This window comes from Desmodus rotundus, chromosome 10 (genome assembly GCF_022682495.2).
Source record: "Desmodus rotundus isolate HL8 chromosome 10, HLdesRot8A.1, whole genome shotgun sequence".
NCBI classification, from domain to species: domain Eukaryota; kingdom Metazoa; phylum Chordata; class Mammalia; order Chiroptera; family Phyllostomidae; genus Desmodus; species Desmodus rotundus.
In genome coordinates this window covers 22718974-22736343 of record NC_071396.1, presented here as the reverse complement: position 1 = coordinate 22736343, position 17370 = coordinate 22718974, and the positions used below count along the sequence as shown (strand labels likewise).

Sequence of the window (17370 nt, the reverse complement as noted above, 5' to 3'; positions counted from 1 at the left end):
GAGGGGAAAGGAGGGTTAAGGGAGAGAGAATGAAGACAGAAGACTAGGATTGAAAGCAGAGAAATAAAAGCCAACAAAAGAATCGTTCTTAAACCGCGGATGGAATTTTCTGTTAACAAATTTGAAATCCTAGAAGAGTTAGACGATTTCCTAGGAAACTTAAATCATCCAAATGAGTCGAGAAACGGAACGTTCAGAAAAAGTACCACAACCGGCCAAGTTCAGAGCGGAGTTGTATCTAACCCGTAATTCTACTGTTAAATGGCGACGGTGATTTAAAAATAATAAGCCGATTCATTTTAGGAAACCAAGCATAAATTTCATACCCAAACGTGAGAGATGAGATGACGGGAGAAACTATTAACCAATCCGGTTACGATGGCTCAGTTACAGAAAGTCTGAATGGATGTTAGCAAACAACAAGAGCGGGCCGTGGACCACAGATACGTAGGGAGACACACTCCTGGAGTGAGTCCGGGCTGAAGGGGAGCACAATACCAGGAAACCAATAATATTTACTTCGGCCCTAGATTAAATGGGAAAAAAACTAGGAGGCCATCGCAACGAAAGCATTTTGATAAAAGTAGAGGCCTTTGACAAAAGTTCAGCAGCCCTTCCTTACAAAGATGAAGCGAGATAGGAATCGAAGGATGTTCTCCGTGAAGGATGAGTGAATGAATGGAGCGTGACAGAAAGGCACGTAAGCAAGCCTTTATTTGTTACAGAGGACCAAACCCCCTATACGTGCGTGTGTCTGCTTGTGTACGAGCGCCACGTGGTCAGTGTGGATTACAGGGACAGAGGCAGGGGCAAAGGCAGAGGGGAGGAGCGCTCCAACAAGAAAAGGGTAAAAGGAGGAGTTAAAAACCATGTCTGATATTAACGCCTGTAAACAAAATTACCAAGAAAGCAGGACTCCTTTGGCTTTCCCAGTCACGGGTGTGAGCGTGGGGCACGGAGCTCTAAGTGTGGAGACCTGAGTTGTGCCCCTGCAGGGAAACGGGACTTAGGGCAGGGGCTTCAGGTCAGCTCTCGGGCAGAGCTGTCCACATGCCCACCTGAGCAGAGCCCCCAGGGGCCCCTCTCCAGGCTCCCAGGAAAACTCCCTGAAGAGGTGGCCGACTCTCCGCCGTCCCCCAATGCAGAAGGCACTCAAAGCAGCAAGATGCTCGCTCACCAGCCTCCCAAAGAGTCTACCTGTTCACGGTTTCTAAGAAAATCATGCTTTACCCTGATCCCATATACTCTCTGCGTAAGTCCGTTTCCTAAACCCGAGAAAGCTGGTCTGCTCTAGCTCTGCTTACTTCTACGCTGATTCCATTTTTAATTGCTTCCACCATGGAAGCTGTCTGGAGGCCCTGGAACATCGGGACTGCACTCAACCACAGGTTTCCTCATCACCTTCTGAGAGAGGGTGGGACCAAACACAGGCGAGGGTGGTGACGGATTCCCACTGAGGTCTGTCACGTGTCTGTGGGTCTCTCTCCCTTCTGACCTGGGTCCCAGCTGAAGGCCCCTGACAGATGGGAGTGTGGCAGGTTCATGGGGTGCCCCTGAGAGCAGCAGGGGAGGGTGGGGGAGGCCAAGGGGTACTTGGGGGCCTCCCACTGAAGATTCAGAGAGCCACCTGATTTCCATTGGTTTATATGTATCCTGCGTTCTCCTCTCCAGGGTTCCTTATTGCTAAAAAGCTTAAAAACATCCTAAATAGCACAATATGCTTCATGGCCACTTTGGCAACGCGGGGAAAAAGCCATTTAAAGGAAAGGCTGCAGCTCCCTGTGATGGGGCACCGGCCCTGTGCTTCCCCACACACCTTCCGAGTGTTGTTGGAGCTGAGTGGAGTTCACAGCTCCAGGAAGGAACGTGCTCACCACACAGGGGACAGCGCCACAGGCCACCTGCGCAGGCGCTCCGTGCAAGCGCGCAGCTGGGCCCACCCACTCCCCAGCCACAGACTAACCGCTGCCCCTTTGAACACCTATAGCTTCCAAACATCCCTGTGCAATCAAACTGCCATCCTGTGCCGCGGCTTACCTGCGTTACCTCACTTCCCAAGTTAGGGGCAAATTATTTATCCTATTCTCCAGGCTCTTTGCCGTCACTTCCCCTCGTGAATCCTTGCCTGTGAGTCAGCAAATGGCCCAGTGATTGGAGTTTGCTTCCCCAGCCACCTCTCCTCCCTCTTTGCTTCAGGGCCGGTGCCGGTGCCTGACAACCTCCCGCCAGACAGGCGACAACAGGAGTGAAGTTCACTTCTTGCCCACGTAAATTTAGTCCACGACAAACAGGCCTGACTCACGAGTGGCTTTGCTCCTAACAGTGATTCGGGCACAAGGTCCTTTCATCTGGTGGCCCTAACACCTCCTCCACCTGTGGCTCAGAGCTGCCCGCCCCAGGGCCAGGGCTGGGAGAGGGCTCCACACTCCTGTTCACTTTTTACTGCCCAGAACCCAGGCAGCGGCTCCATCTCCTGCAAGGGGGCCAGGAAAGGTCATGCAGCCACCGCTGCAGTGACAGGCAGCAGTGAATGGATTTGGAGAACAACACTGGAGCCTCTGGCATGAGACATATTATCAGGTGATCCGACCAGAATATACCATGTCCCACACTCACGCTGTAAGTGTGATAGATGCTTCCTGGTCCCCTAATCAGGGGACCAGTCTACTCCACGTCACTTAACCCCTGGATGACTGTGTTCCTCATGGTAAAAACAGGGATAACGGCCCTGGCTGGCGTGGCTCAGCTGGTTGGAGCATCATTCGATTCCTGGCCGGGGCACATACCCAGGCTGCGGGTTTGATTCCCAGTCGGGGTGTGTACCCCGGTTGGGGTGCATATGAGAAGGAAACCAATCAACATTTCTCTCTCACATCGATGTCTGTCTGTCTGTCTGTCTGCCTTTCTCCCTCCCTCCCTTTCCCCCAGAGCAATGAAAAAATGTCCTTGGGTGAGGATAAAAAATTTTTTTATAATAGGGATAATAATAGTACTTACCTTGTAAGGTTGTTATGAGGATTGTATAGGATAGAAAGTTCTTAGAAAACTATCGGGCACATAGCATGTGATATATGTGCATATATATATTTGTTGTTAAACAAAGGGTACAAGGAGCTGGCTCCCCTGCAAATTCCTAATAGACCCCTGTCTTGGGGTCTCTAGCTATTAGCAAGCAGGCAGGTTGCAGAAGCCCAAGGGTTGGAGAGTTTCCCCGAGGCCAACAAACACAGTCTGCTACCCAGGGCACAAATCCCCGTGAAACACACCCCGAAGTGCCCAGTGCCTTCCTGGTAAGGAATTCACTCCCTTATGAGACACACCACCCACTCTCCCATTATTCTGGATGTTAGAAAGGCTCGGCTCCTTGCAAACGTTTCTTCAGGAGTGCCAAATCCCATCCCTGACATCTACCCCTGTGTCCGCCTATTGCTCTGTTCATTCACTCCTTCAACAAAGCTCGAGCACTCACCAAGGCGCCCAAGGTCTCAGCCCACCTGAGAAATGAGTTAGCGGGTACACTTGCACAAAGGGACCGGAGGGAAGTTGGTGGTTTTAGATTCTTGGAGACAGTGACATTTGAACTAAGACCAGAACAAAGAGCAAAGGTACCCATTCGAGCATCGGGAACATTGCAGGTGAGGGCTGAACAGGCACAAAGGCTCTGAGGTCGATCATGTGGCTAAAAGAGTGTTGACAGTAGCACAGGTGAGCAGAGGTGACACTGGAGAGGAAAGCTGGGGTGACCTGTGGGCCTTGGAGGCCTCGAGAACGACCCCGGAATTCCCTTTGACTTGAATTGGGAGCCATCGAAAGGTTTTAAGCAGAGAAGTTGGTGGATGAGCTTTTATTTGTAAAAAGATGCTCTCCCACAGCAAATGGTTAGAGAGACAGGGTGGGGCGGGCGGGGGTGGGAGAGCCGACGAGGCTGGAGGCTGGGAATCCGAGTGGATGAAGGTTCCATAGCCACGCGGTGATGCCAGCATGTTAAGTGGGTAGCAATGGCACATTACAAGAGGTGGACGTATTTATGGTTTTAAACTTATTAATAAAGTGATTTATTAAACACATACCTAAATGTGGCCAGATATTTACGCTCCTGTAATAATTTTTCCTGGAACTCACAAGCAAGGGGGAAGAGGCTCTTTGTATTCGCGTGCCAGTGCAGGCAGAGCCCCCCTTCACGTTTTCGGGTATTTCCGGTATTCTATTATTCTTCCGGTGCAACAGCCTCCCCCAGGCAGTACTGCACGCACTTCCTTTGGCCACTAAAGGCCTGGACGCATTACCTGTGGTTGTCACTTCCCCTCTTCCCTCCTCAAAGGAAAGACCCCTGCGCTTCTCCGTGGATTCCACCCTCTGGAAGCACTTACTTCTCAGCCTGCCAAATTCCCCTCCCCCTGGGCTCGAGCATCTGCTAGGTTAATTCCAGGCCTGAACTTGGAGTTCCCGTCCCAGCTGCAGTTAGTTGCAATGGTGACAATGACAGATGTCAAATTTCAAGACATCTGCATTAAGAAGGCCTCAGATAAGGACGCTCAGTGTAGGGGCGGGAGGGGCTGCCCACAGGCCGAGGTGGCAAACCTCCCCTCCCCCTCCAGGCCTTGCCCAGGTTGCTCCCTGGTTGGAGGTGCCCTTTTCCTTCCTCGTCTAGTTCTTATTTGTCCTTCACACGCATTTTAGGGGCCACCTCTGCCAGAGGCTCTTCCCCGGCGTGGCTGGGTTAGGGGACGCCCCTCCAGAAGCCCATCTAAATCCGTGTTTCCCTTGATCATGGCATCCACCAGGCAGCCATCTCTCTTTCCCATCACTTTGTCTCTGCGGCTGGACCCCAGGGGACATGTCTTACTTATCCTTTTATCCCAGCAGGGTTCCACATGCTTGCTGACAATACCGGGCACATCCCACGTTGCTGGCGGGTATCTACATGGGAGGAGCAAGGCCTGGAGGGGGGGTACTGCCACAGCCACAGGAAGGGTGCTCCCGGCATTCAGTGGGCAGAGGCCAGGAGTACAAGGCAACATACTGCAATGTGCAAGGCAGGCCTGCAGCAAAGGCTTACTCAGTGCATACCGGTACCCGGGCTGGACCATGCATCATGACCCGGCAGTCATGTCCTAGGCATGTGCCCAAGAGAAATGATATGTGTGTCCATCAGAAACACGCAAGGATGTATGTAGCAGCTTTATTCATAACAGCCCCAATCTGGAAACAATCCAAAAGTCCAATGATAGGATAGTGGAGTCTTTGCACAGCAATAGGAAAATAGCCCTGGCCAGGAGGCTCAGTTGTTTTGAGCATCATCCTGTACACCAAAGGGTTGCAGGTTCGATTCCCGGTCAGGGCACATACCTAAGGAGTGGGTTTGGTAGGGACCCACTCCTTACTGTCAGGGCAGATGCTGGAGGCAACCAAGTGATGTTTCTCTCTCACATTGACCTTTGTCTCTTTCTCTCTCCCTCCCTCTCTCTCCAAATCAGTGATCATGTCCTTGGGTGAGGATTACAAAATAATGATATTAATAAATAAAAAAATAAAAATAAAGACTGCTACGTGCAATGACGTGAATGAATCATGCAGATGTGACGAGGAATAAAAGGACCAGGTGACCGCAATCCAGGCAGGAGTTCCCCTGTAGGCGGGAGGCGGTGGCCGGGAAGGGGCCACGGGGCACCCACAGGCACTGGATCTGGGCGGTGTCACAGCCGTGTGCTGTGCACTGAGACGCGGGCGCTGTCGGAGAGTCACACTGCACGGCACGCTGTCCGGTGACACCCTACCAGCGGGAACCCTGCATTCGGCCTGCTGCCTCACCAGCAGGGACGCTGCTGCCAGCGGGGTGTACGTAGGGGCGTTTCCGGAAGGCTACTTCCCAGCTCGTGTCAACAACCTTAACACGGGCAAACTCCTTAATTCAGTTCTGTTTTGATCATTGTATGCTAAGGACTATGTTAAGGATGTGCACGTAAACTTAAGCTTCAAGAACACTTACCGTCGCAAAATAAACATAAATAAATATGTGAATAAATGGGGGCGGGGCTATAAACTCCACATCCACCCGAAGGGAGCTGTACAGTACTATGGATTCATTGAAATGACATGTTAACATTTAAGTGGAAAATGTTTACAATGTATTAATTAGAATTAAAAAACAGGCCACCCACCAATATGTAATCTAAGCTACAGGAAGGGTGAACTCAGTATGTTAACCTCTGTGATCACCTCTGGGTCACGGGAGATTACGGGAATTCTTAACATTTTATCATTTTACTTTCTGCGTTTTTGGAAAACAAACACATATCATATGTTAATAAGAGGAAAATATATACAATAAGGTGAGTTTTAGACTTTAAACCTGAGCAGGAGACCTCACGCGACGCCCAGGATGCTGGGGTATTCAAAGCCCTGCCCCTGCAGAAAAGCTCGAGCCTCCCCGCCCAGCGACCCAGCTCAGTGTATGTAGCAGGGAGTCGGTCAGGCCCCAGCCCAGTGACCCAGCTCAGTGTATGTAGCAGGGAGTCGGTCAGGCCCCAGCCCAGTGACCCAGCTCAGCGTAGCAGGGAGTCGGTCAGGAGCTGGGCCGAATTCTGTCTGCTGTTCCACATCCTGTTGGCGGGGCAGGTTACACAAACCCACATGTGGTTTGACCTCACAGAACTAGACATCACGTTCCCCCAAAAAAGCTAAAAGTAAGTCCATGCAGAAATATGAAAATGGGTATTTTTGAGTGGGAAAATAGTTTTGAGTGAAAAGTTCTAGGTGTTATAAAAGCATGGGGTGGGTGAGGGGGGCACCTTTCCTGAATAATCCAGTCTGACTAGGGGGATGGTGACCGTTACCCCAGTCATCTCATCAGCTCCAGACTCCACCTGAAAAGACCCACCTGCTGTTCTCCATAAAGTGGAGACAACTTCCCGACCACGGAGGGCTGGGAAAGCCTGGTGCAGACTCCAGCTGGGGTCCTTACCCTCCCCGGGAGCTCAGGTTTCCCCTCCCACATGAGCAGACTCCTGGGGAGGGGGGGGGAGCAAACATCTCCCCCAGGAAGCTCCCTTTGGCTCTGTGGCCTGGCGCGTGCTTGATTACTGTGGAGCACTCCGTGAGATTGGTCTTGTAGCGACCAAGATTTAAGATTCAAGTTCCTGGAGCCGCAGAGCTAAGGCAAGACACACCTTACACCCCAGATGGGGGTCCAGGTGGCTCTGCTCAGAAATCCCAGTGCTGTAGAGGGTCTCGGTGACTTCTCGTTTTAAGAGAAAGATTTTTCTCTTCTTGCTTGTTAGTCAAAAAGACTTTAAGCCAAATGAACCAACAAGAACTCTAAAGATAAAACATTTAACGGTGTTAATTTTCAAAGCCATGTATTCCTCTCCAGCTTCTCAAGGTCATACCCCCTCACTGAATGATTACAGAGGGCTGCTGACAGGGAACACGGGGAACGAAACCCCTGTGAAGTCGAACCTCTAATAGAAAGAGCAAACAGCTCAGATCCCAGCCCGCGCGACAGAGCACCGGGATGCAGAACAGACAGCAGCCCCGAGCATCTGTGCGTCTGCCTGTTCCTCTGCCTCCTCAGAGAGAACAAATCACAAGACTGCTCAGAATAAAAAAAAAATAAAAAAAATAAAAACCAAAAGGGCAGGAGCCCAGAAAGCAGCCAGGCCTGAATCTCATGCAGTTTTCAAAGAATGTGCTTGCACACTGTCTTGGTTATTTGCAGAGTGGGCAGAGAGGCGGACAGCTTGTGGGGGTTACTTTAGGGGATTCGCTGCAAAGTCTGGTGGGAAGAGGGTCAGGCCCTGAGCTCCCATTAAGCAGCTCCAGCTCCCAGGCTGACCCTCCATCTATACAGGGTTAAAAGCCTGTCAGCCAGCCCTTCAGGCACAGTCTTTGTATTTAAATCATCCCTAGGGACCCCACACCGCAAAGCAGAGCCAGAACCTGGGGAAGGAGAGAGAAGGGTGAGGGAGAGGACCCCCTCCACCCATAATTGTTGGCTGCACTTCTGGAGAGCCTTAATCCAGGAAGCTCAGTACACTGAAAAGCAAACAAAAAAAAAAAAAAAAAAAAAAAAAGGAAGAGTCTTGGAAGGCTGGAACAGCCTGGAGAGCAGTAAGGAGTCTCCACCTTAACCACAGAGACGCTTACCTCTTCCTTCCCCTCCTCCTCTCAGCTGGGCACCAAATGTCTCCCACCCCTTTCTGAATGCAGATCAAAGGCACCCCGTTTACCCAGTGCCTACCCCTTCCTCATGCCCAGGGATTCTCCAAAAAAGGTTCTAGGTCATCAGAGAGCTGCCAAACAGCAGTCACAACCTCTTTCTGATTGAAGAAACCCTACTTGGCGCAAACCAACACAAGCAATGCAGTCACACATAAGACACAGTGGCACATACATGTACACATGTATGTAGAACAGAAGGCAGGCAGGAAGCCTGTTCCATAGACCAGAATCCTTTGCTTTCCTCATCTGATTCTATCAGCAACATCGATTTCTGTTACCAATTTTCTAGTAGGAAGGTTGATTACAGATCAAAACGCCACCCTCTTCTCGCTCCCCACCCTACTCTACCAGCCCAGGGAGATCTGTTAACAAAGTGGGGGACAAAGATGGAAGAGAGAGCCAGCCTGCCTTCCTTGAAAGGGGGCGCGCACTCCTCCAGAGTCGTAGACACTGCACTTTGATAAACCTAACAGGCTGAACCCCTTTGCTCTCAGAGCAGCCAGGGAGCAGCAGCTCACCGCCTCTTCATAAAAACATCCATCTCTCTCCACACCACCAGGCACGAGGATTTTCTCTGAGCGGCCATGTATTTCTGTATCTATTTTCAGCCCCCATCAATCATACTGCGTTGTTTCAGAGCATCTGAATTTATGCTTAATAAGCCATCGACCTCATCCCTCCACCCCCACCCCCACCCCAAATTTTCCTTAGGGACAAGGGTGTTAGTACATGGAGGAAAAGAAATTCTTCACTAGAGCTGGATTTTAAAAGTAAACTCCCACACACGACAGGAAAACAAAATTGGGTACAACCACCATCAGGTAACCACTCATGCCTTCGCTTCAAGTGCCTGGCTGTGATCTCAGGTTCGGGCGTGGATTCTGTGGACACCTGAAGGAAGCAGAACTTGAACCTAATGCCAAATGACACCTAATACTGCTCTTTGTGTCCATTTAAGTGCTGCAGTGGCCGGATTACATTGCTCCGTTGCAGAATTTCTCCCCTTTATAGGTTACTAGGAAATACAATATTGCTTAAAATGTATTCTAGTGTGTTCATCCTCTCACACCAGCGCACTCATCAATCTTCTTCCTAACTGGACGTAACCTAACACAATGCCACTACTTCCCCCCGAGATACAGAGAGACTTGCTGTGTTCTTGCCCAGGTGCACACACATCTCAAGTATTCCAAGATCAAAAGCTGGATCCCAGACACTCCTAGCATCGTGTCTGCAGGGCCAGGGTTCTGCAATTCTGAAAGAGCCAATACAGAAAACAGCTATCCAGGACTGGAAGACCTAGTGACATTATAAAAAATGTAGGGGTTGGAAAATCAGTATGCAGAGTGACTTTGAAAATTCCAAAACTCAGCTAAAGCCCAAATGAGAGCACGCTTTTACATTTAGCCACCCCCAGGCACTGCCCAGCTAAGGTGGACTTTATGAGCTCAGATGCAGCTCAGCACATCTACACGGCAGCCTGCCTGCCCGAGGTTTGCAGACCACTCCCTGCTGAGAGAGTCCAGCCTACCCTCCCGGCCTACCAGCAGGCTGCAGCCTCATGCCCACATCCAAGGCCAGCACCAGCCAAGGGTCCCTTGGGCCTGCCTCCCGCATGCTGGATTCCTGTCTGACTGAACAATAGTCAAGGAGCGCCACAGAAGAGCCACATCACGTCAGCCTCATCGTGCTCCGTGTGGCCACTCCCTGGCCCTCAACAACACGGGCTGCACACACTTCCACCCACGACAACGGTGTGCAGAGTCAGGGCCTGCCACAGCAGGTCACAGAGCTAGGAACGGAAGCATCAGAGGCCAGCTGGAAAGGGCTGGTCTCCACCTCTCAGAGAGGGCAGAGGCTGCTGGGCCTCTGCTGGGTAAGTAGTGATATTTAAAAGCTCAACTCCTGCAAAAGCAGGCAGTAAAAAGACCCTCAAGAAGTCACCTCTCTGCCAGCACCCCTGCGGCCTTCTCCGGGTACCAGGCGCCAGTCTGTGGCCAATGTGGTGGGCAGAGCACCCGAGACAGCGCCTTCCGCTGCAAGAGCGTTCACCTTAACGCTGCTGAACTGGGCCTTTCTCTCTCTCCTGTGCTTAGCAAGAGATCCTAAATGGCATGGACAGCAAAAGTTTCTCAGATTAACTGGAGAAAACTAAAACCTGCTGAAGACACGATGGGTGGGTGCTCGTTCAGATGCTGCTGGGCCTCGCTCCAACAGCTACCTGCCCGACCCCTGGCACCTGGGCAGGCCTTGCCCGGAGCAATCACTACAAAATGACTGCCCCCACCCCAAGCCATGTCGGATACTCAGAATCCCCTCAACTAGGCCAGCCTACTCTACTAACTCACCCCTGAGGTGCAAGCCCACAGGTGTGACTCGCCTCTGCTGTAGGACACGGGGACACTCGTAGCAAGTGCTGGAAGCTCGCCACCCACGCGTCCTGGCCATTACAAAATGCTGGCCCCGGCCTCTGCCTCATCCCCTCCACCCACGAGGAAGTTGCAGCCCCCCCCCCCCGCCCCCGCCACCTCACGCAGTCAGACTGATTCTCGCACTTTAAATCCCCGCTCCCGCAGCCTCATGTGTTTCCTGAAACGCACAGCTAGCTGCCTTCGACCAAGGCGGCCCAAGGAGCATCTGGTATTCTCCCGCCCCAGCAGTCACGCCTTCCTCGGCCGGGGTACCGGTTGCCACCCGCCCCACGAGCCGCGCCTTACCGCCGGTGTCCTCGAAGCGCGGGGGCGGGCGGTCCCGCAGCGCGGCGCTCCAGCCGGCGCCTGTCTCGTCCTCCTCCAGCTCCTGCGCCGCGGGGTCACAGGGCGGCGGCGGGGCACCCGGGGCCCGCGGGGGCCCGGGGCGCTCGTGCTCGTCGTCCGAGGAGGCGGCGGAGGAGGAGCGCGAGGCGGCCGAAGTGCTGTAGAAGGGGTTCCCGCCGCTGTCTGGGCCCGACTCGCCGAACACGTCGTCCGAGATGTGCAGGCTCTCGTACCGCGCGCGGGCCGCCTCGAGCAGCGCCGGGGCCCTCCTCCGCGCGCCCCCGCCGCCCTCGGCCATGGCCCCGGCCGCCGCCCGCGCGCCGGTCCCCCACAGCGCCTCCCAGCCGCACGCGCCGGGCCCCGGGCCCGCGCCGCGGCCCGCGGCCCCCCACCAGCGCAGCCCGCAGCACAGCGCCCGCCGCCCCGCGCCCGGCCGGCCCGCCGTCTTGGCCGCCTCGGGCCTCTCGCCCGGGGAAGCGCCCTCAGAGCTCGCGCGCCGCCGGCTGCTGGCCGCGGCGGGAGGCAGGGTTTGCGACTGGGACCCGGCGCCGCGGATCCTGCTGCCGCTGCGTCTCCCCCGCGCCCGCCGCGTCCCCACGCCCTGCCCGCGGCACCCAGCGCTCGCCTGCCGACCTTCCGAGGCGCGAGATGCCAGGGGCGGGCCCCGCCCCCTCGCACCTCCAGCCCTCGGGCCAATGGGGAGCCAGGCCGGGCGGGGTGGGCGGGCTCTGAGCCGGGGCGCCCCACCCTCCTCACCCGGGCGGGGCGGGGCGAGCGGCAGTGCGGGCGGGAGGGGGAGGGCTGCGGCTGCTCTGGCCAGTCCCCTCGCCTGCAGGGACTTGTCGCCCGGGACGACCATCCGCAAGCCCGGTGCTGCCCCTTAGGGCGGGTGTGTAGAGGACTCAGCGAGTTCTTTCTGCCGCCCGAACCCGCGGGCCTGCTCTGACCCTCCGCGCTCAGGGTCCCCTCCGCAGTGCGCGCCCTGCGCCAGGTGGAACCCGGGGAGCTGTCCTCCCCAGTGGTTCTGAACCCACCGCTGCCGAAACGCTCCAGGTAGGCGGGGGCCCCGCGGCTGCTGCGGCCGCCTCCCGGAGGTCTCAGCCAGCTGCGCAGCGTGCTCCTATAAACACAGGGCTCTAATGAGCCCCCGCCTGGCCGGTCCATTTCTGGGGCCAGATGCTTAACTCAGTCTCGCTTCAATACCCTTGTAATTCTAGGGTGGCAGCGTCTGGAGTCAGGCAAATAGTCATTCCTCATTGTCTTTGCCATTTGACATCTTTTAAACTAAAAATATGTATTACCTACAAAATGCAGATTACTCTTAACAGCACTATTTCGACATCTCCTACGGCCATATATTTAACAAACTCCTCTACTAAAATACAGAACAATCTCTCAGGCGTCAGCGCTCTGACAAACAACAAAACCAAAAGGTTCCCTCCACCCGTTCCTTGGTCAGGACTGTGTGGCGGTCCTCCTGTTGATGGCAGTACGTGTGATCAGTCTGTCTTGTCCTCTTGCTCTCCTCTCCCTCCCACAAATAGTACAATTTGTCACATGGATGGAAATTGGACCATAAAGTCACTGTCGCTCTGAAGTAGATCCACAGAGATGTGAAGGGCTTACAAATTCTACTGGGTACTACTAAAGAAACACACAAAACAGAAAGGCATGTTGCTATTTCTAGACGTTCATAAAGGATGGAGGCATTGAGACCCTTCTGCCACGGAAGTCATTTGGATTCTACGGTCAGGCGGGCAGCTTCTGCTCTTCGCCTCTCCTCCCCAACCCCTGGGTCTCCTTCCCACCAAACTAGGGTCACTGTCCAGGCATGAGTTCATGATAATCACTGAAAGACAATACATAAAAAGGAAGGGATTCACTTAACATTGCTCACTATATGGATTGGCTGCTAGATGAGAAACTGTTTGCAAAGCATTTCAGCTCTCTTGAAAAAATTATGCCACACACGCATAGAAAAAAAAACTGCTTTCCGCCACACACACACACACACACACACACACACACATGCTGTGTTCATCAGCCACAGATTTTGAAGAGGGTACATACAGGTCCTCAGATTAACCACAAAGCATAGATTGAAGGTGTAAGGAGCAAAATAAGACTCCATAGTTCAAGTACAAATTCTGCAATTAGGAATTATGTGAGACTCTTGTAAGATTTCGTGTTACATCTATTAAAAATAATTGAATGATCCAGAAGAGATAGAATTTAGGAGAAATAATTCCTTCTTCTCTTCTCCAAGTAGCCAATTGAAAAGTCAGTAGCTAAAGTGAGTGTGTGTTTTTAAAACAAGGGATTGCTTTGCTACCTATAGGAAGCACAAACCAGAGCAATAACAGTTGCAAGAGTGGACACAATCTTCCTTTGTCCCTAATTTACATTTGTATAATGTGGGGCCCTTTGTAGCTCACACTGCATGCAACATTGGAAAGAGGATTATATGGTCACAAAAGAAACAGACTGAGAAATCAAATGGATACTCCAAAGCTTGTCATATAAAATTTAGATGATTACTGTAGCTTAGAATCCAGTCTTTTACATGTTACTTTGTTTAAGCAAGTGTTTCCAACCAAGAAAAGTAAAAATATTCCAACCAAAAATATTCCAGCAGACAGGTGGCTGCCTCTCATTGTGGAAGGAGAAAGGGAAAACAGAGAAAACAAAGCTGAAAACTTTCCATCTGCCTGGCAACCTCCTACTTGTTACCAGTATGATTCTACATCATTAACTTTTATAAGTAGCATTATCTGCGAGGGTAATTATAGAACCAATATTACACGGACATCTTTTAATTTTGAGTCATTTGAAAACATCTTCCAAGTAATATGACTTGGTAATATGATTGAATAAGTTAAGATTAACATTGAGATTTTTGTTTATAGTCTTCCCAAAGAGCTCCAGGTAGTAAAAAAGCAATCCATTTGTATTGTAGATTCCTTAGGTTTTGTTAAACCAGGGGTTTCTGCTTTAATGTAACTGAGGCTAAGAGAGTCACAGTTCATTTTTCCTGGGCCCCCTCTCATGCTATGGCCCACCATTGTTTTGTGTATCAAAAGAAAGAAAAATACTACCGTTTAAACTTTATGATACAATGTTTTCTTTTCACTAATAATTTTAATTTAAATTTCTTACAAAAGCTCTTTGATAATTATGTAGACAGATTTGTGTCATGTATTACTCTAAAGCATACATAAAAATAAAAATATAAGTTAGAAATAATTGGTAATGTCTTCCTAAAACATCATTCAGAATCTCACTATTCTTATGCACTTTAAAAAAAAAATCCTCACCAAAGGATATGCTTATTGATTTTAGAGAGAGAGAAGAGGGGGGAGAGAGAGAGAGGGAGAGAGAGAGAGGGAGAAAGGGAGAGAGAAACATCGATTGGTTGCTTCCAGGGATCCAACAGGACATCTTTTGGTGTCTGGGGATGATGCTCCAACTACCAGAGCCCCCTGCCCGGGGCCTTTTGTACTTTCTAACAGAGAGTTTTGGATGCCGAGGTTTTGCCCACAATATGTTCTTCTGAGCCACCAGCGCCTCCATCATGCCACATTTCTTATAAAAGTGCTCAGAGGCCATCCAAGTTGCTGCCCCTCCATTCTGCATGGCTTGATGTTGGTGGGTTTTGCTTCTTTTTCCCTTACCCAAGATTTCTATACAATGACCAGGTTTATTTCCTTCTTCAAATGGTCTTCAAAGGCCTATGGCCTGGAGTGCCGAAGGGTGAAGACGACCAAGCATGCCCTAGGAATGGTAAAGTAACCACGCTGGCACGGGCCCAGGGTATAGTAACCTCTTCGGGGACTTCTGCCAGCTCAACACTAACAGTAAGACAATTCCTGATGTTGGAGATGTAAAATTGGGGGGCAGGGGGGGAAGCAGGCAGGAGCATCTTAGAATCAACAAAACAAGGTATATTTCTTCCTGTCTCTAGTTTTATAATCTTTGCTTTTGCAAACGGCCAAGCTGCTGCAGGGAACAAACGTCCTAAGGTAGCACAGGTAGACCTGGCCAGCCCTGGAGTGCAAGGGCCAGGTCAGGCTGGGGAAGTCCACATGTTGATGGGTCACCATGGATGGAGGAGGCAGAGGTAGAGGCAAGCAGCTGCTGATTCTCCCCACGTTGCCTCCATCACCCAAAAGATGGGGGCTAGAGCCAAGGAGACATTCCTGGAAATGAAGGGGAGGGGAGAAGAAGGAGTCATAGTTACTGAATCGTGGCCAACATGTGGGAAAGGAGGTTGGAGGCAAACGTACAGGGCACAGTGTGGCATTTGGGATCATATCTGACATAGGGACCTAAGGATCCACCTTGCTCAAAATGCTGTTATCTGATGAATTTATCTGGGAGCCAACCCAGAAAGGCAGAGAGAGAAGAAATAGAGAAACTCTTGGGAAAAAATCCCTTTGGCTGGGATTGAGATGCTTTGACATTTCCATTGATTGACTGACTCATTCATTCACTCATTCATTCATGTATTCATTAATTCAACAAATAGGTATTGAGCACCTATTATGTGCCAAGCTCTCTCCTCAGCAATGAGAATACATCAGGAAAAAAAGATCCTATTTTTGTAGCACTTACCTTCAAGTAGAGAGGAGAGAAAAGATAAACAATCAAGTAAGTGTAATATGTCAGTTACTGAAGAGGGGTAAAAGTAGAGGTCAGAGATTACGGGCGTGTGTGTGTGTGTGTGTGTGTGTGTGCTCACGGTGGGGGGAGGGCACCATGATGAGAAGACATTTGGGCAGCTCCTGGAATGGGTTAAGCTGAGTGCATTCAGGAGCAGGACAAAAGGGCCTGCTCAGCCACCACGGAGCTGGTGTCGCCGAGGCTGAGAGAGCTGAGTGAAGTGGTAAGAGATGTAATCCAAGAAAAAGCTGAGTGTTAAATCTTGTAAGACTGGCTTTTATTCTGAGTGAAATGGCGAGCCACTGGACAGCTTAGAGCAGAGAAGTAACAAGATCTGGCTTATACTTTAAGTGGATCAGTTGAGCTGCTGAGTGGAAAATAGACCAGAGAAGAGCACAGGTGGAATCCAGAAGATGAGTTAGAATCCGACGGCAGTGGTCCGGGCCACAGAGGAGGGTGTGGGGGCCAGAGTGGTAGTGATGAAGGTGACAAGAACTAGCCAGAGTCAGAATATATTTTACTGAAGGATTAAATGTGAGTCGTGAGAGGAAGAGAGGAGTCAAGAATGACCCCACAGGTTTTTGCTCAGGCTACTGCAAGTGCAGTGGGGTCAGAGGGGAAGAACAAATGCTTGATGTTGAACATGGCCTTAACACATCCAGGTGGGTCTGGAAAGCAGGCAGCTGAAGAGAAGGATCTAGAGTTCAAGGACCGGGGCTGGACTGAGTTAAAATCGTTGGACTCCTCAGCAGGCAGATGGTAGATATTGGATGAAATCGTCCAGGGATTGAATATAGATGGGGGAGGTCTGATGACCAGCCCTGGAGCACGCTCTTATTTTTAGGGGTCAGGAAAATGGGAAGAAACCACCCAAGGAGACTGAGAAAGTTGGAGGACGGAGACAAAGTAGAGTTGTAGAGGCTGAGGAAGCATGTAAAGGAGGCAGTAGCTGTGTCAAAGGTGAGGGCTGAGATGAGGGCTGAGCATTAGCCTGTTGGCGGGGGGGTGTGGGGTGTGGGGGGGGGGTGAAACTGATTGGAGTGGATTTCAGAGAATGGAGAAGAACCGAGGGTATTGAGTAAAGATGAATTTTGAGGAGTTTTTGCTGCAAAGGGAGGAAAGAAAAGGGAGGTAGATGCTTGATCTGGTTTGGGGGATGGGCAAGGGATGTCTTAACATCGGGAGATAGTTGAACGGTTGTGGGAAACATGCAGTAGAAGGATACAGGAGAGACGCTGGGGAGAGGGAACATTACTAAAACAAGGGCCTTGGTTGCCCGGATGGTCTGCAATGCACAGCAGAGGGTCTGCAATGCACAGCTCTCCCGCTCAGAAGTGGGGGAGGCCCCATTCAGTGGGCTCACGGGGAGCCTCTGGGTTTTCTTTCCTCATTCGTTCATCTTTCTCAGTGAAATCGCCAGAGAGACCATCCGCTGCATCTGAAGTTCAGTTCTCATCCCGGCTGTTAGGTCAGAATCACCTGGAGAATTTCAGAACTAGACTCCTATGCAGACCCTGTTTCACTCAAGTTAAATCAGACTGTCTTTGGGGTGGGGCCTGGGCATGGGTGTGTTTTAAAGGCTATCAGGTGGTTCAATAAAGAGTGTGAAAGAGTCAAAACAGTTCTCTAGGAGGGAGGGACTGAGCCAACTGAAGAAACATTTGGGTTCACGGTCAAGCACTTAATGTGAAACCTGCCAGCTGGGTCGTGCTTTCCTCCAACTATGTTCACTGCC

At 51.3% G+C, this 17370-nt stretch overlaps 1 protein-coding gene across 2 annotated transcripts in view; it reads right to left on the bottom strand.

Annotated features, from left to right (window-relative positions):
- PGBD5 (piggyBac transposable element derived 5) overlaps nt 1–11596 on the bottom strand; it is a 71893-nt gene extending 60297 nt beyond the window's left edge. For both annotated transcript variants that reach the window (XM_053913285.2, XM_053913286.2), the window contains exon 1: nt 10938–11596. In XM_053913285.2, the coding sequence (XP_053769260.1) occupies nt 10938–11274 (337 nt within the window). In that variant the 5' untranslated portion in view covers nt 11275–11596. The remainder of the gene's footprint in view (nt 1–10937) is intronic.
- Between the last annotated feature and the right edge of the window lie 5774 nt (nt 11597–17370).